This window comes from Macaca nemestrina, chromosome 14, assembly GCF_043159975.1.
Source record: "Macaca nemestrina isolate mMacNem1 chromosome 14, mMacNem.hap1, whole genome shotgun sequence".
Classification (NCBI taxonomy): domain Eukaryota; kingdom Metazoa; phylum Chordata; class Mammalia; order Primates; family Cercopithecidae; genus Macaca; species Macaca nemestrina.
In genome coordinates this window covers 28,124,918-28,151,636 of record NC_092138.1, presented here as the reverse complement: position 1 = coordinate 28,151,636, position 26,719 = coordinate 28,124,918, and the positions used below count along the sequence as shown (strand labels likewise).

Here is a 26,719-nt window from a genome sequence, read left to right as displayed (position 1 = left end):
TCATTACTAATCTTGGGCATTAAAATTTATCATAATAATTGTGAATAACTCTGTCAAGGTATTTCACTTATTGGCTGGATTAGATATTAAAATGAAGGAAATGCTGAATTATAGTATACACTGAATATTTAATAAATTAATCCCCCATGCTGGCAGTAGGAGTTCCAGAAATAATGCCTGTTGCATGTCAGCACTTAATCAATGCTAGTTAGTGATAATGGCTTAAGGACAAGTAGATACCGAATTGATTCACAGTCCAAATTAGAAGCACAGAGGAATCATACTCAAGGTTAAAATCATTCTAAAAAAGACTTTTGGTAGTTACAGTTACAGGAAAGGAAAGAAGATTGAAGTTTTGCTCAAGTTGATTCCTTTGAGAGTTGTGAGACATAAACTTATTCATATAAATTTTGGCTTTGGTTTCTAGGTCTGATTATTTTACTTTCATTTGATTTGTACCTGGGTTCTCAGTGATAGATTCTGACTCCAAAATGCATACTACTTCTCAAAGTTGTAAGAAGAGAGGAAGGAAACAGAGAGACAGAGAGGAGGAGGAGAGAGAGAAATAAGGGAAGAAAGAAGAAAAGGAGTAAGACATGGAAAAGTAAGGGATAAAGGGGAAAGTGGGAAAAAGCAAAAGAAGAAGGGAGAGGAAGAGGGGAAAGAAAATAGGGATGTGGGGAGCTGGAGATGGGGAGGTCTGGTTCCTCACCATCCCCAGTTTCTCCCAATCCCCCTTTTCTGAGCAAGAACCTCTTATTCATTTTGACATAGCAGGTGGACTCCAACTTTTTGTAAAGAATACTCAAAAGGGAAACCATAGATGTATATGTAGGTGAGTAACAGGAATTCCCTATTCCTGGAGCAGTTAAAAAAAAAATACTATACAATCCTTGATTAGGACATCACTGCTGAGTTTTAAGTTTCTGAGTGCTATACAATTTAAACAGGAGTTTTTAACATATTTAAACTGGATTTGACATAGAGATAGTACAAATCAGTTTTCTTAAGCAATGTTAAATTCTTGTCTCTCAGCATAATTGAAAGACATTTGATAGAGAGAAGTAAATTTAATGGGGGCGGGAGGGAAACATGCTACTGGAGCTACTGGAGACTTTAGGAGATCCTGAGTAGGGGCTTTTCCAGGAATTGAGCACAGATCAAGACAGGAAGGGAAAGGAGATGGCAAAGAGGTTTGCCCCCATAGACGTTTACATCTGGTTGGTTTACATCTGTTTTAGGTTTGCAGTCCTGTTCAGTCCTTGGCAATCTCTTCAGGAATCTGATAAAGCTAATAAGGAAATTTATTAGTATAAGCTCACTTCGTGAGTTGACCTGCCTACACTTATCTTACAGAAAAGTCCCAGTTCCTCCCCCACCTGAGCTCTAATTTTCTCACCATAAGGATATTACAGCACAAAGGGATTAATACAAATAGAAGGCATTGCTTTAAGCTCTGTACTTCAGTGGTTTGCTAAAGTTTGAAGAAAACAGGGACAACTCAAGTATGTTGAGGATCAGTGATTTAACATTTATAAAGTATAAAACTTATTTATAGTCTTGAAGAGAAATAATATAGGAAATGCAAAGTTATCGTTATCAGTGGTACCATATCCAAATTTCTTGCCTACGTTTTTCTGATCCTGGCTATTAAATTTCATATTAAACTAGAATAAAAAAGATATTCATTAAAAAGAGCTAGTAAACAAAGGTTGAAAACAGTAAATATAGGAAACGCCGCACAAAAAGCCCCACCACATTTTAGGATATGCTTACAAATGATAAAGACAAAGTCAGGATGTAGTAATACTAGCAGCAGAAGTTTAAATTTAAGTGAGGACTGAGCATCTATTAGGCACTGTGCTACCTGCTTTTAATGTATTTATTATATTATATACTTCTATTAAGAAACCTCTGCGATAAGTGCTGTTCTATTCCTGTTTTATTGCTAAAGAATCAAGAAACCAAAATTCTACAGTATGTATTGGTGTATACAAAGAAAATGAAATGCCCGTAAACTCGAGGATATCACATAATTAATATCCTAAATCCTAGGACAAGGATGTTGAAAAGTATTCAGTAGACACAGAAGACAATGAAGTTTATAAATTTGATACAAACAGAAAAGTGAGTATAACAAAAAACATAGTCACACACTCAAATAGGTGGTCGGCTTGGGTTAAGGAACTCTGAAATAACAAGCTATGTTTGTTTTGCATGTTTTCTTAACTTATTGCTTCTTGGTGTGCTGAAAAGCTTTTAAATCTCTGCGGCACTCATGCACTGTGGAAAGAGCTTGGCCTTGGGCAGCTTCCATCTTTGAGTGAAATTGTCTGCAGAGATCTGACATATTGGTTGCACATATGTTATGTTACCGCCACTCTAAACGTAAGTAAAATGAACACATGAACAGATGACAGCAATGATGATAATATTTTTGGAGCAACATCAATATGCTGTGCTTTGATTGGACAGAATTGAGCTTGACGGGGATCATATTTCCCCTTTTAAAGTTAACTTATATTTTTCTTTTCATTCTGCCTAGAAGAAATGGGCTAAAATAGCAGTCAGCCCTCTCCTAGCACTTGGCTGGTGATGGTGGACTGTTTATTTGGTTTTAAGAAATATGTTTTAACTGTAGCTGTCAGTAAAATAGAGACCATAGCATACCACAGGCACCCACATTATGCACCACACACCACGGAAAACCACTTAGTAGCTATATGTAATCAAATTTGTGCCATCTGATACAGAAGAGTGCCTCATTATTTATGGAAGCACTATAACACATCTTTTATAAACCAAAGACTCTATTTGTAGTGTGAATGGTCTCTTACTCTGTTTTAAAGTTTGATTCTTTGTGTACATGTGGTCTTCTTCAAGTAAGACACTTTTGGAAAGTAAATCTAAGGTAATCAAACATAATGAACATTTATTCATTCATTCAACACTGAAGATATCTGTATTAAGGACTATGCTGGGTAAGTGATTGCAAGGATGAAGCCCTTTAATGCCCCTCAAGTACTCGACTAAGGCCAGGGAGGAGAGAAGAATTCTGATGTGTTACATATTCTTTTCTTGGAAAGTCAAAAATGAAATAAAATGTCTTTTCTTCTGTAACACAGCTATCCAATAATTTCGAAAGGCAATCTTTTTGAAATCTCCTTCCCACATATAACACACAGCACAAAAATGTGATGAATTTCTGTTGTCACAAAATATCAAAAATTTCAATGAGGAGAACTTGACAAGTCCTGGGGATCTGAATGCCCAGAGTCCTAAACTGTACCTAGAGTCTTGCAGCATCATAACCTGAAGGAACTTGCGATTCTTGTGCCCACTCCACTCTACGGTCCCATTCCCTTTTTCGTTTTTCAGAGGAAGAAACTAGTGTTCAGAAAGGTCGAGAGAGGATCTGAAACTGGAGCTAGACTTTTTGATCCTCAAACTTTTTAGGTGATTTGCTGCATGAGTCTGCTCCTCCTCTTTCGCAGGTGAGAAAGCTGTATAGAATGACATACTTTGGGTTTCAGGGGATGCTCTCTTGTTCTCTTTTAGTCAAACTTATTATAAATAACTTGTAAGCAGAAGATGTGGTGGCAATGGATGATGGACGGTAGAAAGAACTTCTGTAAAGCCTGGGCGCGGTGACTCAGCCTGTAATCCCAGCAGTTTGAAAGACCGAGGCGGGCGGATCACTTGAGGTCAGAACTCGAGACCAGCATGGCCAACATGGTGAAAACCTGTCTCTACTAAAAATACAAAAAATTAGCCGGCCTGGTGGCGGGCCCCTGTAATCCCAGCTACAGGAGGCTGAGGCAGGAGAATCGCTTGAACCTGGGAGGCGGAGGTTGCAGTGAGCCGAGATCGCGCCACTGCACTCCAGCCTACCTGGGTGACAGAGTGAGACTCTGTCTCAAAAAAAAAAAAAAAAAAAAAAAAAAGAACTTCTCTAAAAACAGCCCAAACAGACCCACTCGGGGCTCAGGGAATTTGCTCTTCCCTTGGTACTTAACTGACCCACCACTCCCCCATAACTGCGCCCAGCCACTCTTAAGATTTGGCGGGTGGACAGGCGAAACGGCAGATCCCAGGATGCAGTTCCGCCTTTTATCACCTATGTAGCCCGGTCGCTACCCTCGCTGCATTCTGGGAAACGTAGTTTCTTATCAGTAACGACAACGTCTAGGAAACGTTTGGCCGCCAGGTTGGATCCGCCCCTCCATTGGCCCCGCCCCAGGTTGCTTAGGAGATAAGAGACGCCAAATCTTGGTACTTCCGGTCTAGTAGGGCAGGACAGGTGCATAGAGAACTCCTCAGAGGTCTATACCTCGAGGGCTGCCATGGAAAGCCTTGACAGATTCTGTCAGGACTGGTGCGACAGCAAGCAACACTGGTTGGAGATCGGACCCCTGGACTTGGTGGAGCGCAAGGGCTCCCTGACCCTTCGCTCCCATCACAAGAAATATTCGAAGCCGGTGTTGGTGTATTCCTGGTGAGCGAGGTTCCCCTCCCAAGATCCCGGGTATTGGGGGAAGGAAAGAGAGGGGAAAGGCTAGAACAGGAAAGGAAAGGAGAGTCAGAGAGAGGGGACAGGAGTGGAGAAGAGAGAGGAAACAGAAAAAAGAATGAGAAAAATGGGGGAGAAAGGTAGAGAAAGAAGGAAATGAGAAGAAAGGCGAGGAAAAGGTGAGACGAGAGAGGAGTGGGAAGGCGGAAAAGAGAGAGAAAAAAAGTGAAAGAAGTATTTTCAAAGGAGAGATGGGGAGAGTGGGAGAGAGGGTTGGAGCAGGCAGGAGGAAATAGAAAAGCCTTCCAGGGGCAGCTCCCAGCCACACACACACTGGACCATGCAGCAGCCAAATCCCCGGCCACCTGAGGTTTTAGCTCATTCGCACAGAGCGGGTGTTTATAAATAGGGGGTGAAAAGCGGGTGCTATCAGAGGCCTGGAAAGCACATTTCTGAAACAGGCACTTACTCATAAAAGGAATTCGAGGCTAGGGGCACAGCAGGAGGGAGATGCCTGTTTAGAGGACCAGCCTCGAGGGCTGCCATTTTCTGGGGGTAGGGCATACATTGAGTGATTTGAACGAGGCCCTTCATATTTTCTAGGCTACATACAAGGACTTTTCTGGCCAGAGACTGCAAACTGGCATCTCACACTGGTTAAGACCAAAAGACATTGCTTCGCATAATCTCTGTTTACTTTTTTATTTTTTTCATTTTAATTAGTTGGCCACATTTAAAACTAGGAGATTCACAATAAATCCAGGGTTATATATTTGAAAATTTAAAAGTCCTGGCCAGGGAGGATTTTATTTCTCTGGGAAACTATGAATGCACCAGAGCAGAGCACTGGCTACGCCTTAAGATGGGTGTTGTTCTGTCTTTAGGAATTTCCCTCATGTAAGTTCTTGCTTGGCCCCAAGAAGCATTTGGTTTACTTCTTGTGCTTTAGACCTTGACCTGGAAATTCACTTTCTCTTAAAGAGAAACTGGAAGAATAGTGGAAACTTTTAGGACTTTTCAAATTCTTTCCCTCAAATTAACTCCCTGCTTTCCAACAAGTTTACTTTTCTGCTTTTACTTCTCAACCCTGAAACTGTCTCTCTTCCTCCTTTGAACTTACTGTGAGAGGTTATACAGATTTGGAATCCAAAGCTACACTGGGAAACAGAAAATCCTCTTTTAGCCTCATATGGGGCTTACCTCATAGTTCTCAAGCAAAACACTTAGCTCTTCTGTGATTCTGTTACCCCACAGAGATTTGAGTCATAATATAAATCACCACTAGAAGTTACTGTTAAAGAGAAAGACCTTTTGCAAAGGGACAGTGCTTCTGCTCTCTGCTGCACTACTATTACTTTGAAAATTCCATTTTGAAAGTTACAGATATCAATAGCAAAACCACAGAAGAACATAAATGAGAAGAAGGTGAGGAACCTGGTGAGGAGAAAAGGGTAGTGGAACACTGTAAGTCATTCCAGCCGCTGCTGAAAATATAGAGGGATATCATGCATTGGTTTTGGAAGGAAGGCTGGGGAACAGGAAGACTTAAATTCAACCCAACATAACATTTGTGTGTCATGCACTTTGCTGCATGTTGGGGACATAGAGATAGAGAAACGGATTCGATTAGATAATTGTTGTAAAGCATTTAGCATCATTCCTGGAAAATCATAAGTTGTCGATAATGTAGGGTAGCTGTATGAGTCCGTTTTCACACTGCTATAAAGAAAAACCTGAGACTGGGTGATTTATAAAGGAAAGAAGTTTAATTGACTTACAGTTCATCAGGTCTTGGGAAGCCTCAGGAAACTTACAGCCACAGTGGAAGGCAAAGGGAAAGCAAGCACCTTCTTCACAAGGCAGCAGGAGAGAGAAGGGTGAAGGAGGAACTTCCAAACACTGATAAAACCATCAAATCTTGTGAGAACTCACTCACTATCATGAGAACAGCATGGGGAAAATTTTCTCATGATCCAATCACCTCCCTCTCTTGACACATTGGGACTACAGGTCCCTCCCAATGTGGGGATTACAAATCAAGATGAGATTTGAGTGGGGACACAAGAGTCAAACCATATCAGTAGCTAACACTATTGATTTAGCATAGCATAATGGTTAAAACTTGGGCTCTAGGTTTGAAAACTAACTCTCTTGCTGTGTGTTGTGGCAAGTGACTTGACTGCTCTGGGCCTGTTTCTGCAACTGTAAAATGGGGATGACAGGGTTATTGTAACATTAAATGAGGTATGATATGTGAAACACGTTTTAACACATGGCCTGCCACATATTAAGCACAGTAGAAGTTAGTTATATGTATTACGACATGGCCATTGACCTCAAGGAGCTCCAGACAGCAGTAAAGGAGAATAATATCAATAAATTCATTATCATCTGATTTTTGCAAAAAAGATGATTATAAGAAACAAAGGTAATGGTGCAGTGGGGAGGGTGGTTCCTGAGCAAGGTTTTCAACTAAGGATAGGGGACAAAAAAGAATAGGCAAGTGCAGTGGAATAGTAAAGAACAGCCCCTCAGGAAACAGAATTCTTTTTCAATAGTGAACAAATACAGTTGATCCTTATTATTTCTGAATTCTGTGTTTGTAAATTCACCTACGTGCTACAGTTTATTTGTAAGTCAAAATTAATACTTGATGCACTTTTGTGGTCATTTGTAGACATTCTCAGAGCAGCAAAAAAGACCAAAAACAATTGAGTTGCCCAACGTGCATGTTCCTACCTGAGGTCAAAGCAATGCTCTGCCTTTTTGTTTCAGCTCTCATACTGTAAACAAGTATCCTTTCCATGTTCTATTTAATGCGACTTTTTTTTTTTTTTTTTTTTTTTGCATTTTGTGCTTTTTGTTAGCTATATGGTAAAACGGCCCCAAGCATCATGCTAAGCACAGGAAGACTGTAACACCCCTTACAGAGGAAATGCATGTATTAGAAAGCTTCATTCAGATTTAAATTATAGTGCAGTTCGTGTATACATATGTAACAAACCTGCATGTTGTGCACATGTACCCTAGAACTTAAAGTATAATAAAAAAAGAAACACAATAATTATACTTAATAGTAAAACATAAATGGCAAAATAATTATAATTTCTGAAGTTTCCTGTTGAGTATCTGTGATAGCTTTTATAATTATCCCTATTGAGATTTTAAGTTTTATAACTGTTACATTAGATTTTTAATGAAAACCTGTTTTATTTAACTCTGAGTTGTGACAATACATTTTATAGTCTATCTCCAAAAAAACATTATAGTGCAGTTGGCAGTGATTTCAATGTGAATGAATCAACAATACACGTTACGTAAGGTGTTTTTAAACTGAAACATGTATAATACAAGGTTATGTCTTGATTGACTGACAAAAATATTGTGACCAGAGGCTCACAGGAACCTAACCTTGTATTTCTGTATTTGCTAATTGAGTGTTCGAGGCAACTTTATAGAATATAAAGATAGCAAGAATTAACTGTGAAATGTGAGAAGCACTAGCATTTTCTGTGCTGACTGTATTGCTGGCATACTTGTTCTTCCACATCTAGCCAGTCACCAAGATCTGTCCTACAAAGCTGAAAAAAATTCAGGTTGTGTAAAATTCTAAATTGAATGATGTCATTGACTTATTTTTATGCATTTTGGTCATAATTGTTAGCTTTCTATTGATTTGTTTTATGATTAAATTTTTATTAAATTTTAATAGCTTTTATTAGTGATTTCTTATTTAACTGATGAACACTTAATATCTATAAACACACCATTTGCATGGCTTCTCAACAGAGTATTCAATCAGTTAAGTGACTGTACACATATGTACAAAACAAAATCTGTATCTGGGAGAAATTCTGACTTTCCTCTGATTAAACAGTTCAAACATTTAGATTTTTTCCCTGTGTTTCTCTTTATCTGGCATGTGATACAGAGCTATTTGACCTCATTACTCATATTAAAAACAGTTGTGTATAATAGACGTGATAAAGTACTATATCCAGAATCCTTGTTAGGGGATACCTTTCATCTGTTACTGGGATGAAACATTACCAAAGAGCCACCTCTGCCTTGCAACTGAAGTGCTTGATAGAGTCATATCACCCTCATCACACCTTGATGCTTCTGAGTGAGAGATGCCTTTTCTAGGAATTATTTTACCCCACTAATTCCTGTAGCATTTATGGAGCCATATCATCAGGTGATTCCATTAGAACTGAACTAAGGGGAAATATTTTCTGTTAGGGTATCTTCCCACTCATTGGAATGATGAAATACTAAGAATCACAACAATTTAGAATTACCCTTAACAAATTCTCTCATGTGAGGCTAATTCTTATATTCATTCATTCATATTTATCTTTTCCTTGGCCAAATTGACATCTGGGAACAAGTGATAATAATTTAAAGCAAAACAAATGCATTGGGATCTCCATGGAGACAGTTCTTGCTCTGGTCTCCATGGTGACATTTAGTTTTAAGGACTCAGGTTAATTTTATGTATTTGTGATTTTAATTACTTTTCTTCCCTGCCTAAGCCCCAAATTAAAGAGCCTGGGAGTTTCACTTCCTGTCCCCTATAGGAAGAAACCCGAAAGATAAACAGAAAAAAAGGGAAGAGAAATATGGTGATAATTGTGGGGTAGGGAATTTTGTAGTTTTAAATACTTTTACACAAAATCATTTGGGCTGGGGCAATAAATTAGAATTAAAGGGTGGAATCTTTCCATGAAGCTCTTCAGACTTTCCCCTACCCTACTGCACTGTTTGAACAGGAAGTTTATAGGTATTTAAGGTACTTCACGTTCACAGGGGCACCCAATTCCAAGACACCTGGATATCATGAGTGCACTTAAATAGAAAAGAGAGTGTCTGAATTTTCTAATTTGCTGTGTCATTCTTCTTGTATTTAATGAATGATTTTCTCAGGTACTAACCTGGAAGCATTTAGAGTTCCTCCTGTCACTGGAGACCAAGCTTGTGCTACACAGAGCTTTGCTAGCCAGCAATCCCATCTTTCTACATTTCCAAAACACATTCGAGAACTATGATAAAAAGCAAAGAAAAAAAATAATAAGGCCCCTTGGTAACCACATGCTGCAGCCTGTCCTTTTGCTGAAATCCACAAGGGCTTCTTTTCTATCAAGCCTTCATCTTTCTGCCTTTAACATAGACTCAGGCCCTCAATCAGAAGCTTATTAACTCTTAATTTGTACACATTTTTAAGTTTGGTTCTGTGGTTTCCATGCAAACAACACAAAATTTGACGGGGGAGAGAAGAGGCTTTAAAGGGGCTTTTTTGGATCTATAGTTAGAAGGCGGAAAGAAGGGCAAGCCTCAGGACAAGGGATAAGAATGCAGTAGGTGCTCAATTAATGTTTCTCAAATAAATGAGCAAATGAGCAGGCAGAAAGAATAAAGACAGAAACCCAAAATGTACCGCATGCTGAGGCCCTATATTTATATTTTAATGAGGCTTTGAGGTAAAAGACCACAGTATAGTACAAAATCCTCACTCAAACCAGGGCTGATTTTCACAGCCATGCTCTTGATGCAATAACATAACATGGAAGTATGTTTGGACACCTCTGTAGAAATGACCTTAGAAGGGTATAACATATACTTCTGTTAAAATAGTAAAGAATTTTTAAATGGGAGCTAAGTTTGGGCTGTTCCTCGTTGCAGTGTGTGTCATACCATCAAGAACTGATAGGTACTAATGAGGTTTTGAGTTAATGTGGGGACGAATGATATTTACACTTTAAAGAGATACTTTTATTTCTCAACTTATACTTTAAAAAATTCCAAATTATAATATCATGCAGGCATTTAAGATGATGTAACAGTAGGCTAAGAACATGGAAATATATTCACTCTAGCGGGTAGCAGAATTAGAAATATGCACACAACTCAGATGTATATATAAAATTTATTTTCTAAAACCAATCCTCAAACTTTTCAACTGTTGGTTACTAGAGAAAAATTCAAACATGCCAATTAAAGCTTATCTGTGTCTCTTTTAGTTTAACAGCTTGTTTTAGGTTAAAATAGTCTCGTTCAGAACAGTGCCCACTCCTTGAGTCCTTCCTCCTCCACCTTCTCCTTCCCCCAACACCATCTGTATGTGTACAAGGGGCTGAGGTTATGTGACGTTTGGGTGGGGGTGGAGGAGTGAGGCCTCCGGATCTATTGTAGGTCCTTGTCCTTGCTCGCCTCATCGTGGTCCAACTGCTGTGCATGCTGCTGCCGAATTTGTGGCTGATCCTGTTGGTTTGTTGAGAACTTGGTGTCTCTGCCTCCAGATTCAGTCCCACTTGATCTCTTGCAGGGGACTGCAGATACCTATCAGGCTCGTCCTCGCACAGCCCCTGACTTAGGCTGGTCACCCTGCAGCCACAGGTAGAGGTGGGGCATCTCTACCCTCAACATGGTGGCCTGCAGCTGGCCCAGTGACACTCAACTCAACTTCCCTCTCAATGCCCTGGAGAGAGGGCGAGAGGATGCCATGGTTTGCCCAGGATGGTTTAGTCCCATTGGCTTGAGACTTACCAAAGCTCCTCTTTTAGTTTCTAAAGTGTTCTTCAGAAGATTAATGACAAAGTCATCCTCCCTGTGGTATGTTTGAGAGCTTCTGGTTCTTGTTGTTAACAGAAGCTTAAGGAATTTAGAAGTCCTTTTGTTTCTCAATAATGCCTGACTTTCAAGAAAACATCTCACTCAGAACTCAAAAATTTCATTTTGTCAGTCAGAAGTTAATCAATAATACTCCATTTTTTCTTCAGATTTCTGGTGAAACAGTCCTAATTCTTCCCAAAGCAAAAGTGGGTATCTCTGATTTATTAGAGCAAAAGTTATTTTAAAGGGTGGCTCAGTAAAGAAAAGTACAAAGATTAATATTTGTAAAATTAATCCTTTAAGTATAAAAAAGCAATATGTACTGGAATTCTCTCTTTGGTTAAAAATATGTGTCTAGACCGGGCACAGTAGCTCACACTTGTAATCCCAACACTTCGGGAAGCCAAGGTGAGAGGATTGCTTGAGCCAGGAGCTCGAGACCAGCCTGGGCAACATGGCAAAACCCAATCTCTACCGAAAAAACACCAAGAATTAGCCGGGTGTGGTGATACACCCCTGTGGTCTAAGCTACTTGGGAGGCTGAGGTGGGAGGATCGCTGGAGCCTGGGAGGCAGAGGTTGCAGTGAGCTGAGATTGAGCTACTGCACTCCAGCCTGGGTGACAGAGCTGGGTGACAGACTCTGTTTCCAAAAAATAAAATAAAATAAAATAAAATAAAATAAAATAAAATAAAATAAATGAGTCTATATTCACTGAAAAGAGAGTGAAAAAATATTCACCATGTAACATGATATTTATTACTGGATGGTGGATTTATGGGTTATTTTTCCTTTTCTTTTTTCTCTTTGCTACTTCTACATTTTCCATAACAAACATGTATTTTCATAATAAGAATAAAGTAAAATTACTTAAAATTTGTGATATCACTTTCTACAGCTTTTACCTGGATGCAAACATTTTCTAAAGGATCAGAATTTAGACACAATACTTCATTTCTTTCAGCATCTGAGTCACCCTCCATGGTTTATTATGAGCCTTTTAAAAATATCTTTTTAATTGCTAGTTTATGTTGGGTAAAAAGCATGATGTTATTCACATTCATTTGGTTTAACCACCCTTTCATTCTCGTCTGTGTTCTACAACGGTGGATCCTACGCCATCGTTATTTTTAATCTAGTCCTACATTCTCATTCCTCAACATATGCACATTACCTACAAATGCTTTTGGATATAGTAGTTTTTGGGGAAAGCACTATATTTTTTTATTTTTCAAGACGAAATCCAGGAGACTCTGCCTCCTTTTGCCCTGACTACATTTTTCTTTCAGTGCTATTTTCTTTTTTAAGAAATTCCAGTCAAATTCTTTTTCTGAAAATGGATAGTTATAGAATGATTGTGCCATGACCTTTGTGTGAAAGTTTGCTCAACTTAACTGGCATTTACAAAAATAAAATTGTTTTACATGCAAGATGAGCCCTGGTAAGGCAAAGTATACAGAAGAGGCATTTCACCACACAGGCAAACTTGGATTAGGAAAGATCCTTGCTGTACAGAAGTACCTCTGCCTCAAGCCAAACCCCTACCCTTATACCCAACTCATAACTGGGCTGTGGGAGCCATTAGAGTCCTCTCCTTATTGTAATGCTGCTGTAGTCTTTCCTCTCACAGATAGTCCGAAGTACTTTTTCACCAAGCTTGCTTTCATTTACCTTACCGACTATCTCTTTCTAGGTAAGCGTGTTGTGGTTGGGGGAGGAAGTTAGAAGAATGTGCAGCTTAGTGACATTTTGATGAGGAGAGGTTCACACTGAGAAGCCCAAACTTGGGGCTCAGGAGGTTTTGTGGCACTATAACTAGTATTGTTAGATACACTTCTTTGAGTTTCCCTGGGAACTCATCCCTATTGGCACCATTTTTTGTGGGTACTGGTCAGAACTCTTTTCGTTGCAAGTGACAGATGGTCAGCTTGCTCTAGCCTAAGAAAACAGAATGAATTAACTCAGGATATTCCTGGATGATTGATTACCAGGTGAGACAGGCAGGGGTAAGCTGGGCCTTAGGAACAACTGGAACGAAGGATGAAAATGCACCAGGTCTGTGTTTCCCTTCTCTCTTTGTGAATTTGCTTCATCTTGTTGTGCAAGAGTATGGGAAACATGGCTGCTGCAGTTCTGGAATGTATAACTTACATCTTCATCCCACAAAGAAAGATTGGCTTTAAGGTATTTTCAGTTCTGGCTCAACAAATTTCAGGCCATATGTCTTTCCCTGGGCCAAGTACCTGTTTGAAGTCATCTGGCTGGGCAAGGGCAAATGGAAATATGGTAGCTCTCCAAGAGCCACGAACAAGGAGGACGCACCCAGGAGAAGGAAAGAGTGCTGGGCTGGCAGTCCTAGAGAAAGTTACTGTGGTGGAGAAGGAATAGCAAATTCCAAACCCTCAGTTTTACAGCAAACGTCTAGAACATAACCCATTAATATATTGGGAGACTTCCTACAATTGATGCTATTTTGACTTTAAACTCTCCCTCCCCAGCCAACTTGTACCTACTCAATGCAATTTTTTAAAATTTATCTTAGATGTAATGGGCTGAAAACAGAAATCCTGTGTAGAGATTAGATGAAACATATCTTTGGAGTGCTTTACAAAAGTTATGAATACATTTAAATATTCTTATTTTATTTTTTTAAAGGCAGGGTCTCACTTTGTCACCCAGGGTGGAGTGCAGTGGCTCAGTCATAGCTTGTGGTAACTTCAAACATCTGGGCTCAAGTGATTCTCCTGCCCCAGCCTTCCAAGCAGCTGGGACTATAGGCATGCACCACCATGCTTGACTAATTTTTAAAAACATTTTTTTTTCTTTGGTAGAGATGATAGTCTTCCTTTAATAGCCAGGCTGGTCTTGCACTCCTGGCCTCAAGCAATCCTCCCACCTTGGTCTCGCAAAGTGCTGGGATTACAGATGTGTGCCATTGCACCCAGCCTGCTTACTGGTTTTGATAGACATTAATCTTTATTACTGTTTCCTTTATTTCACTTGAAATACAATTATGTTTTAATTGTTATTAGTCACACTATGTATTTTCTTTTTATATTTAACTAAGTTGTGATGCATTAACAAAGATAATTAATTGGCAGAAATATTATAATATGTTTCTTTGGTAAGCTACTAAATATCCAATCAGATTGTTCCAGGTTCAATTAAATGGAAGAATTAACATAATACCGTTTATCTATTGCAAAGTAAATTTCATTGCAAATAATTTAGCCTCCTTTTATAGATAGTGATAGGAAAAACTATTTTGAAATTAAAATATAGGAATAAATAACTTGTCACAATTTTTTAAACATTTGGAAAAACTGAATTGCTCAGTAAGGATCCAGAAGCATTAAATAAGCTTTTTTTAAAAAAGCACTAAGCTTTTATTCACTATCTTCTTCCTAGATGAAGGACTCTTTTTTGAATGGCATTTATTAAAAGTGTATTTATGAATCCATTGCTCTGTTGCAGGCACTTTGCTGGGTTAAGAATTTGACCATGACTAAGACATCCCACCTGCCTTTAGGATGTTAGAGGTTACTGTGGGACAGGAGTGGGGAGGGCTACCCTAGCAATTACAATGTACTGTGATATGTGTTATGATTAGCAGTAAGCAGGTTGCTCAGGGAGCATCCAAGAGGAGCATTTAACGTAGGCCTGTTGGACAAGGGAAGCTTTCCAGAGGAGGTTCACCTAGTCCCTAGGATCCCCAAGGAGAACTAAGGTATAGTGCATTAGTTTCCAACCAAGGGCAGTACTACCCTTTCCCCAAGAGTCTTTGGAAATATGTGTGGGCATTTTTTGTTGTGTAATGACTGGTATCTTGTGATGCAGAATGTGTGATTGTAAGAATTGTGACTCTTAGTCCTGGAGGTGGCCATAGCATCTTAACAGCATTTATCCATCTATCTATATGAAGCCTAATTTACATATCCATAAACTATAATAACAGCCAGATGGGTGAGAACAGCAGAGCTAACATGTATCTACCATCAACACATTAAGGCTAGCTAGTTTGCATATGGCCATTTATAGCAAGGGTGTGAACAGCAACACTCATAATAGATCCAGTCACAGAAAGGGAATTCCCCACTCAGGATTGTATAAGAACCCCGAGCTTTCAGAGATCAGTGGCACCTGCTCTCCTTGTAGGGGATGCATGTCAATAGGCAACAATGGGCCACTGCAGGCAGTCTCTCAGAGGTTAAGATACTGTGACCTCCCACCCAGACCTCTAACAAATGATTAGTTGTTATGTCAATTATTAGAAAAATTTAGCCTGGAAAGACTGCATGGTTTTTTAATTTGAATTTTTCTTTTCGTGTAAAACAATTTTATAATAAACTTAAGTAATTTGGAACCACTACTGGTTGGTTTCCATGCATGTCAAAGTCAGTGTGGCAAATGTAATGTGTTAAGTCTTGCTCCTTGTCTCAGTCCTTGCCCATATAACTCTGACAAATGAGCAGGTCAAGGCATACCAAATGTCCTGCTGGACTTTCAGGCACAAATACCAATTTTTTTCCCTACTAGTACTGTTTTGGGGAATAACTCTCAGCTCTGTGATAATTGTCTCTATTTCTTCTTTGGAAATAGTCTATTTCGACTTCTTGCTTCTACTGAGAGCAGTGTTAGGAAATAGTTTTTCTTAGAAAGTCATGTAAGTCATCTAGCTTTCCATGTATATTTGCATAGAGTTATGGAAAGTAATCTTTAATGATTAAGGTGTTTTTCTTCTATTTTGATGGTTATATCCTATTTTTAACAATTTTATTAAGATGGAATTCACATGCCATACAAATCACCCTTTTAAAGTGTATTTAATTCATTGGCTTTTAGTATTCACCAAGTTGTGCATCCATCACCACAATCAATTTTAGAACATTTTGTTACCCCCCGCCAAAATAAATCCTACTCCCTTTATCCCTCACCCCAAACCTCTTCTAGCCCTCAGCCCTCGAGCCACAAGCAACCAATAATTGATTTTCTGCCTCTATGGATTTGCCTATTCTGGGCATTTCACATAAATGGAATTATACAACATATGGTCCTTGGTGACCTACATAATGTTTTCAAGGTTCATCTGTGTTGTAGTTTTTATCAATACTTCATTTCTTTTTATTTCTTAATAATGTGTCATTGTATGGATATTATATCCCTCTATTTTGTTTTCTTGGTTTGTTAGGAGCTTGTCTATTTTGTTTACTTACTGATTTTTTTCTTGGCCTCTCTTCTGTTTTCTAACTCACTTAATTGTGCTTTTATCTTGAATTATTCTGCTCTTCTTACTTCTTTTGTTTTGCTTGTTCTTTTATTATGCTTTTGCATTAGATGTTTCATTTATTTGCTTTCCTTCTTTCGTGTTTAGTGATCTAAATACTTAAAGCTTTGGATTTTTCCCTGGGTACTGCTTTAGCTATATCCTATGGATTCTTATAAGTGGTGTTTTAATTTGTCTGCACTTTTGAGAAATTAAGCAATTTAATTTGCATTGATCTTTTGACTCAAGAGTTGTTGGATTAAGTGTTTAAAAATTTCCAGATCAAAGAAGGATATTTTTTAAAATGTTGTTAATTTCTAGTTTTATTGCATGGTGGTCAGGAGCTATGATTTATATTTTTTGAATATATTGAAATATTTTATCTTTATTTTTTAAAAGTCCCATGTGCACTGGAAGTTGTATTCTGTAGGCAAGTCATAAGTATTGCTTTCACTCTTCTTTCCACACGCAGTCTATGTTCACCCCTTTACCCAAATGTTTACCCAAGAAAAATGACCCAAATTCCATCTAGTCGTAGGTCAAAATCCAGGATCTGCTCATGTTATACCATAGTTTCTCTACCAAGACTAACTGTGGTTCTTCTTGGTTCAAAAACCTGTGGGAAAAAAAATCCAGATTTTTGTCCTCCCCACTTGATATACCCAATATACAGTTAGCTCTTGAACAACACGGGGGTCGGAGTGCTGGCCAGATGTGCAGTTGAAAATCTGCATATAACTTTCGACTCCCACAAAACTTAACTACTAATAGCCTACTGTTGACCGGAATCCTTACTGGCAGCATAAACAGTCAATTAACACATATTTTGTATGTTATAGGTATTATATACTGTATTCTCACAATAAAATAAGCTAGAGAAAATAAAACATTACTAAAAAGTCATAAGGAAGAGAAAATATATTTATGCATTTAGTGGAAATGGATCATTATAAAGTCATCACATTGACTAGGTTGTGTAGGCTGAGGAGGAGGAGAAAGAGGAGGAGTTGGTCTCTTGTCTCAGGTGGCAGATGAGGCAGCAAGGAAGAGGTGGAGGAAGTGGAAGGAGAGGCAGGAGAAGCAGTCACACCCAGTGTAACTTTCATTGAAAAAACCTATGTGTAAGTGGACCTGCATAGTTCAAACTATGTTGTTCAAGGGTCAACTGTGCAGTGCTGGGACAGAGACAGGATGAGTATAATAGGGACACCTACTCAGAAAGAAGAAGGATGGCAGTGACAGAGTTGTCATTTGTCTGCGGCAAGCAGACTTGTTAGAAAGCTCTACCCTGGTGTCAGGAATACTCTTTGATGAGACCCTGATTCGGCTCTCAGGGAGCAGTTTCTCTTTCCCGTTGTTCTCTGTGGTCTTGGCTCTGCCCTGGTGTGATCTTTGCTTTTCCATTATTCTATGCCTGCAGTGGATATTGGACTACCTGCATCTCCTGTGTTCAACTCAATTGGTTCATTTTCTGTTTCCAGATGTTGGGGAACCAAAGGATATTTTAAATATTGAACAGTCAAAGGATTTACAAATGTAGACTCCTGGCTTATTTGGAAGTACAATTCTCAAAAACAGTACTTTTTTATTTATTTGAATTCAGTTTGTTCCAAATGCTAGTAATCTCACCCTCAACTCTTTCTATATAAACTAGATAGAGTTCTCAGACTTGCTGTATTTCTTTACCTTTTCTCTTTAGAACACCTTGAATTTCACTTTGAAACTGATGTAGTCACAGAAATCAGACACCTTGGAATTTTCTGTTTGGCCATTTCCTTAATTAGATATTTGCTCTGTTAAACAAAGTTTATAGGAGGCCATTGTTTTGAACCAGCTTCCTGCACTAGGCCCCAGTAGACCAGACCAAGCCGGAATGGAGTCACTTGTGCTAAGTGCCACATAATCAAAGTGAATTTTGAAACAGACCAGTTTTCGAAAAAACCAGGAGTCTGCAGTCTACCTTAGTCAGCCTAGTAAGGAAGTCCCCTTTGTTTTAACCTTATCAGGAAAGGAATTTTGAAGCAGCCAATCCATTTTTTGTTCTCTGTTTCTGCTTTCTTCAGCCCTTTTCTATCTATAAAGCCAACCTCCTCTGCTCAACTCATTCTGTTTTCCAGAATGAGGTGTTGCCAGATGCTAGAATCATGAATAAAAGCCAAGTCATTCTTTAAACTTGTTGTAATTTTATCTTTTGACAGCTCTAATGTATCTGAATTTACTGGGAGGGCCTAACAATAGGATGAACTTTGCTGCAAAGCAGAGCCTTAGTGGACCTTTGTCTCAAAAGAGTCTTTGTCAGTTTTCTTTCTTACTGTTTGGGATCTAAAAGTTGTTGGCTCTTTTAATATTTCAAGGCCCCAGATTTTTGGAATCTCTCATTTCTGTTTAATTTCTTCTTGAAGCCCAGTCAATTATTTCCTGAATTCATCTCATTCTCTTTTGTAAATACCTGGAAAACACAACCAATAGCAATTCACACACAAAACTAACAGTTTTCCAATTTTTTTTTCAATCTCAGGAGGTATATGATTTGACTTCTCACTTTCTCTAGCTATAAAGTTTGGCCTTTCCAGTTTCCTATTTTATTCTGCCTGGCTTTTAGCCAATGCCATATATATATTTTTATTTTTGTGATAGCAGCACCCATAGCCCACTTTTGATACTAATTTCTATGTGAGATTAGGCTAAGCTTAATCTATGATAACAAACAGCATCCCCCCACCCTCCAGCCCAGATTCCAGTGAGTATTACATGAAGGTTGATTTTCTGTTCATACAATGTCTGCTGTAGGTTTTTGGTGGAAGGTGGGCACTCTTCCACATAGACACTCCGAGAATCAGCTTGATTGAAGCTCTATCATCTGAAATGTCAGAAAGAAATGACATTTCAGAAAGTCATTTCAGGGAAAGAAAGAGTTGAATATTGTAGAAGAGCTTCCACTGTCGTAGCCCAGAAATGACACATATCATTTCTGTGTATATTCATTTTATTGGCCAGAACTAGTCAAATGGCCTTACTAACTGCAAATGCTGGGAATTTTCACCTCCTGCATTCCCAGGAAAGAAGGATAAAATATATTGGTGAGCACAATGTCTATCACATCTAGAAGACCTTCTTGTAAAACTCCCTTCCTAGGATGGGCTCTGGAGCTCCCTGTAGCCCTAACATTATTGAACCTCTGGACCTAAAGCCATTACCCTTATATAACATTGGTAAACACCCTAAGGGAGTGGGTTTGGTGTTTTGAAGTTCTAATTACTCCTCTGGTTCTAGCTTTCACCCAAAAAATTGGTCTGAAAATTCTCCATTAATGTCCAACACGTTAAAAGTATGTAATACTCTTATTTACATGCTGCTCTTTCTCTCTCTATACACACACACACACACATACACACACACACACACATATATATTTGTGAGACTGAGTCTCACTTCATTGCCCAGGCTGGAGTGCAGTGGTGCAATCTCAGTTCACTGCAACCTCTGCTTTCTGGATTCAAGCCTCCCTAGTAGCTGGGATTTACAGGCGTGCACCACTAGCCTGGCTAACTTTCTGTATTTTAGTAGAGACGGGTTTTTGCCATGTTGGCCAGGCTGGTCTCAAACTCCTGGCCTGAAGCAATCTACCTGCCTGTCTCCCAAAGTGCTGGGATTACAGGTGTGAGCTACTGCACCTGGTCAAAATATAATAATATTTAATCTAACATTTTCCATTGCTTCCGGAGGAAGAGTTTATCTGTGCAACCATGGGAAATGTAACTTGGTTTGCACTCCAAGAGGCCCACCTCTGTGCAATCTTGTTGATCTCTTCTCAGCACTTCTTCTACTTGGCCTCAGCTGGACTCTCTGGCTGCTTTTAATGGCCCTTGTACATATTATAATTTGGGGATGATAACTTGTGATTTTGCTAAACATTTATTTGCTTTTAATTGTTTCACTTCCTTTGCTGTTTTTGAATGAATTCTAGGAGGAAAGGGAAAAATCTGTATTTCTGTAGTTATGTTCATTATGGAAGTCTGTTTGAATTCTAGATTTTATTCCTGCAGAAAAACTTGTTTTCTAAAGTAAATGAAACAGATTGTCCTGAAACCAAAAGACTTTGTATTATCTACGCAATATGCACAGCTCATGGAATCACTAAGTGTGATTTAAAATAGATCTTAAGGTGACATAATGTAATCTTTTAATGTTATTCTGGAATAATTAATTCAAATTATTTAAGCCAGTAGATTAAGACTATTGGAATAGGAGCTTACACAGGTAATTGAGTGTTTCTTTGCTTTTTGTTTTGGAGGGAGGCAGGCTGATCTCCATGTCACTCCATGCCAGAAATCTGCAAGGTGTTTTCAGACTACAGTAATTACTAATGTACAGTGCCCCTTAAAAACTCCCCCTTTAGCCCTACTTTTCCACCACCCAGTGTCTTCAGCCAGTTATTCCAAGTTGTTTCTGGAGGAGAGGATCAAGGAAACTCAGAAGTGTCCTAGGATTTGAAGATAGTTGAGATCCAGTTGTCTAAACATAGGGTGACAGAACGTACTTGCCCTCGTTTCACCATGATAGTCCGTTTTTTCACCACTCCTGGTGTACTTAGCATCTTATTTCCCTCTAAAAGTATCCCAGGTGGGATTATCAATTGTAGTGTTGCCCTATTTTATACATGTCCCTTCAGCTGTTTTCAAAGTCATGTGTTTGGCAGTTAATCAGACTGACCACATTTATTTAACATTTAAACTGTTATGCCAGACAAAGCCTTCAACTGTTGTATTCCTTTTGTTTCCTTCCAATATTCTCCATAGGGCCTCCTGTTTTGAAGATTTTCTATGAAGAAAATTTATAATAATGATAGATCTTATTTACATGCCACTCAATATATGCTGAGTGAAGAAGATGACTTCACTTAACTGCCTCCGTCAGATGGTTTCCTTTTGAGTGCAGTTAAGTTTCAAATTCTGTGGTTTCATGGTTATAGATGCACAGATCACATACAGCACGAGACACAAAGAAAAACAAAGTCTTTCTTTATAAGTCTGAAATGTCACAATTTTTCCCAAGAACATAAGATTTTCTTTATGATTCTGCAAATACATCTGGAAGTCTTCATTTGTCAGTTTGAGGGCTATGCCACTGACTAACACTGCCTTGGCATGTAAATCATTTGCCCATGAAATCTTCAAAGAGGATTGTCAAATGTCTCATTGCAGTCTTTGATTCTATCAGTTTTATGTTTCTAATGTGTTAGGGAATATAGCTGACTCTCAATGGTAATTTTCTTTTAAAGTTCTAGATAGCAGATGATTATAAAAATCTAACAGAAAAGGTATCTTTCGCTTCTCATTTGGGCTAGATTTACATCAGAAAATACAATAGCTGACGGCATGGTTGTGAACTACATTAATAATTCTAAAATTTAAAATTAATATATTCTGCCATCTGGAGTCTTAACTAAACATTTTAAACATCTTTGAAATCTGCAAAGAAAAGTGCGTCTCTTGTCAAGTTACCAGAAGCTAGAATTCAGCTCAGATTTTCATTGTTCTCATGTCAGTTATTGCTCAGATTCAAACCCCTTTGCAATCAGTGTTATGCATATGTATGTTGAAAGTTTTCTCATTCAGCAAGTAGTTTTATAATTCCTCTGGAGACAAGTTAGCATTGCAAAGGACTAGCATCTCTATATGCATAATTACTCCCTCTTTACATGTGCTTTTGCAGACTGAGCCAGGATGCTCTTCATTTTTATGGACACGTTTGAAAGTCTTTGCTTTCCGCATTTATATTAAGGTGACAGTAACAAAATGTAAGAACATTCATTTAATCAATCAATCAGTCAATCATTTAAGATTTAATGAGCATTTACAATGTGTCACACCAAGATCACAAAGATGAATAAAAAATAATTCCTGTGTCTAAGAAGCTTTCTGTCAAATGAGAAGGCTGATACGTGAATGGATAATTATAAAACAATGTGAAAGGTGAGGCAGTGACAAAGATGCTGGTTTCTTTGCAACCTCCCACTTCCCTTGCCCCACATAAACATACAACCACAGAAACCTAAAGTGTAGCCTGTTTCCTTTCCTGTAAGAATAATCCTATGACCAAACCCCACCCTCTCCTCTGCTGATGGGGAGCTGGGCCCTCTGGCCTGGGGCAGCCTCTGGGAGCTGCGGGACCTTCCTGACCTGTAGCTCTGGACTCCAGTTTGTTCAGTCCTGCAACTCAATGTAGCAAGATTTTCAGATAGCTGAATCTATTCGGTTTGAAGGACTGTGAGGTTGTTTTTACTGATTGTTGATGTTACGGGCCTTCTTATGAAAGGTGATAGATGATTATTTTATTTTGAATGTTCTTATCAAAACAAAAAGTTGGCAGCCTTATGTTGGCCCCATCCTTTTTGGGGGAAAGTTTGGCTGCTCCATGAAGCACTTAGGTTTGGGAACCACTGAGAGTCTGGGGTGCAGCTGTTCTCTAGGGGGTTCTCAACCTTGGTACTATGGACATTTTGAGCAAGATACTTCTCTGTGGATGGGGGCTGTCCTGTGCATTGTGGCATGTTTAGCAGCATTGCTGTCCTTTACCTGCTAGACGCTGGTAGTGCTCTCCTCCTTAGAAGTAATACCCATCAATGTCTCCAGGCATTGCCAAATGTCTGCATTGTCTCTGGGGTGGGAGTGGAGGCCACAGATTGATCCCCTTCTCCAACCAGATTGAAAACCACTGGTCTAGAGCAATATTTTTCATGACCCGTTAATGCATTGTGAACTGAATTCAGTGGATTAATAATGACATTTAAAAAAATAAAATATAAGGAATAAAAAGTATCCAAATTCCTATGATGGTAAAGACTGTCAGATTTTGGCTTCAATTTTTTTTCTCCTTTTTTTTTTTTTTTTTAGACAGAGTCTCACTTTGTCACCCAGGCTACAGTGTAGTGGCGCGATCTTAGCTCACTGCAACCTCTGCTTCCTGGGTTCAAGTGATTCTCATGCCTTAGCCCTCCGAGTAGCTGGGATTACAGGCATGCACCATCGTGCCCAGCTAATTTTCTGTATTTTTGCTAGAGATGGGGTTTCACTGTGTTGGCCAGGCTGTTCTGAACTCCTGACCTCAAGTGATCCACCTGCCTTGGCCTCCCGAAGTGCTGGGATTACAGGCATGAGCCACCATGTCTGGACAAATTTTGATTTCAATTTTATGCATGGAAATGCATGTATGTATTCTGGATTAAGATATATCATTTTTTTGGCCATATGCAGTGGCTCATGCCTGTAATCCCAGCACTTTCGGAGGCCAAGGTGGGTGAATCACATGAGGCCTGGAGTTCTAGACCAGCCTGGCCAACATGGTGAAACCCTGTCTCTACTAAAAATACAGAAGATTAGCTGGGCATGGTGGTACTTGCCTGTAATCCCAGCTACTCAGAGGGCTGAGGCAGGAGAATCACTTGAACCCGGGAGGCAGAGGTTGTAGTGAGCTGACATCATACCATTGCACTCCAGCCTGGGCAATAAAAGCAAAACTTCATAAAAAAAAAAAAAAAAAAAAGATGCATCATTTTTCTTACTGGGGACTGTAGTTGAAGAGTTTGAAAGTTACTACTCTAGAGGCATTCTAAATTCTATTTTAGTACATTTATTTATTTTTCTCATGCAGAATTTTTCATTGCAACAAATAAAAAATCATGGCAAGTCATTTGATGACTAAACAAATGCAGGTAGCAAGAAGAATGAAGCTAGAAGAAATATATATTATTGCACCGTGATTATTTTTATGTATGTATATATTATATTTTAATCACAGAAAGGTTATAAGGCTTGGTTTTGACGAAGTGCTTAAAAATACCCAACTAAAGCCTATTGTAGATATCATCATTACACTTAATAATATTTTACACTTATATGTCACCTTTCATTTGAGACTCTCAATCTGTTGATTCATTTAGTTCCTCAGCTTATGATTCTCAGTTCATCTCAGGAAATCCAAGGCACAGGCCACTGTTCCCCTAACGTAATAAAGTCAGAGAATTAATTCAGTCTCCTGTTTCCTTTAGAAAGCCTTAATCATTTTATATATGGTAAATATGTATTATAGAGAGAGTATATAGTAAAGGCATATCTGATATTTTATTTGGGTCTATATATTTTACTACGTTTCATACAGTGTATTTTATACATTTTATAATTTTTAAACATGTATATTTCTCTCTGCTAGGCTGGCAGCCTCTTGGGAGTAGGGGCAGACTTTGGGCTGTGAATCTCTCAGAGCCCCACAGGCTGTGGGCATAGCATCCGTGGGCAGCCAGCAGGCACGAGGAAATGCCAGTTACATTAGCTCAGTCCCCCAAAGAAACACCCTTATTATAGATTCATGGTTTTAATGTTAGGCTTTTGGCTGCTATCTAAGGTTGCTATATGAAAAAAGAACATATCTGCATCTTTTGTAAGAATTTAGTTATCATGAAAGCTAAAGTATATGGTAGGATCATTAGGGCCACATACTGACTTTCACAGACCATAAATATCTTTGCTTTCTTAGGCCCATTCTTCCATTAAAAAAAAAGTTTAAAATGATAGTTTGACTGATGGTGTGAAGACAGGTATAATCCAAGCTGTGAAGACAGGTATATATATATTTCTGATTTAAAAGTAGTTATTTTGTAGGCCTCTACTAGTATGGGTTCTGTGCCTTCTTCCATGTCTAATAAAGAGGTGGGCCCTGGGGCAAATACGCTGAAATATTACTGGTATATTTCCCCTTCATTTGTGTGCTGCTGTAGGGACGTACTCCGGTTTTATTGCCTTAGGGAAGAATGGCCCAGCAGGTAACGAAAGAGCCAAATTATTGGATTTGGATTTCAAAAACTTGGGTCTCAGCATAAGCCCGATAGATTTGGGAGCATGAAGAGCCAAGCCACCCTGTTCCACAGCAAATGAAGAATTCATGGACACACAAAGGAGAAGGCCAGAGAAAAAGCTGAGAATGTTTGAATTTGTCTGGGATCCTGAATTTGAGTTAAGATTTTGGAAATCCTGGAGCCAGATGGGACCTGTAATAGTCTGTTCTCATGATGCTAATAAAGACATACACTAGACTGGGTAATTTAGAAAGGAAAGAGGTTTAATTGACTCATAGTTCAACATGACTGGGGAGGCCTCACAATCATGGTGGAAGGCAAATGATGAGCAAAGTCATGTCTTACATGGCAGCAGGCAAGAGAGAGCTTGTGTAGGGAAACTCTCCTTTATAAAACCATCAGATCTTGTCAGACTTGTTCACTATCATGAGAACAGCATGGGAAAGACCCGCCCTCGTGATTCAATTACCTCCCACAGGGTGTCTCCCATGACACGTGGAAATTATGGGTGCTACAATTCAAGATGAGATTTGTGTGGGGACACAGCCAAACCATATCAGGACCTGTCATTGCCTCTCCCCATCACCCCCTATTCCCAGGGTAATGTTTTCAGAACTGTTGAAGATTGGGGCTCCCATGTGTCCCCAAGCCCAGAGTGCTAGAGAGGTGAAACACTATCTGTTTGGTGGGTCAGGCACGTAACCCAGGGATGGTGCCTGGGTTTCCAGGAACCCAGGTGGAGAGAGACACTGGAAGATGTCTGGTGGGCTAGAGAGTGGCACCCTTACAGCAGAGCACCAGTCTACCTACAAGGCTGTGTGGCAAGGCCAGGAGGATGGAGACCTGCATGGATCTGTAAGAGAAGACCACAGGGGAAGGAGAGTATTTCTGCAGATGTAAGCAAGGAGAAAGGATGGCAACAAAGATGGATTCTTGGCATTGTGGCACCAGACAAACCCCTCAGAGCTGGAAGAAATCCAGGATTGACCAATATGCGGGTTTTTCCACTTGGTAAAATGAGAGCTTGGAAGAAAAATTAAGTTCAATTATGGTAAAACTAAGTTCCAGTGTATACCAGATTTTGGAGCCCAATTAGTATTCACTATACGTAGATGTTTGTGATGCTTTACAGCATATGAAGAGTTTTCTGCTTTTTAAAAAAATTTTAATTCATATTAAGATCTTAAAAGGTATTGTTATTATTTCTGTCCTCATGTTATATATGTGAAAATGGACGCACAGAAAGGTTAAGTGACTTGCCCAAGGCCAAACAGCTAGGACCTGGTTGAGCCTGTGTTGTCCAATATCCCCCCTGACGACTTAAGTGAAAGCTTCCTGTTAGGCTCTCATAAAATGCTGGTAGGTTACCAAAAAGCATTTAGTGTTTTGCACTTTGATGCTCAGATGTGAGGAGAGAAGAGCGTTCAGGTGTGGTGTTTTGCCTGCCACCCCACCCTGGGCTCCCTTGCTGCTGGGTTCTA

General features: G+C 39.1%; 1 protein-coding gene across 7 annotated transcripts in view; it reads left to right on the top strand.

Annotated features, from left to right (window-relative positions):
• Window positions 1–2,080: 2,080 nt before the first annotated feature.
• The window catches only part of CFAP95 (cilia and flagella associated protein 95), an 86,832-nt gene continuing 62,193 nt past the window's right edge, over window positions 2,081–26,719 (top strand). For 4 of the 7 annotated variants that reach the window (XR_011612471.1, XR_003013388.2, XM_071077688.1 and 1 more), the window contains exon 1: window positions 4,207–4,495. Coding sequence is in view for 5 of the 7 variants with exons in the window: in XM_071077688.1 (XP_070933789.1) it covers window positions 4,344–4,495 (152 nt within the window). In the remaining 2 variants the exon portion in view is untranslated. Of the gene's footprint in view, window positions 2,128–2,959; window positions 3,495–4,206; window positions 4,496–5,909; window positions 5,936–26,719 lie in introns of those variants that run through there. The other 3 variants (XM_071077686.1, XM_071077687.1, XM_024786709.2) reach the window with 3 other exon arrangements.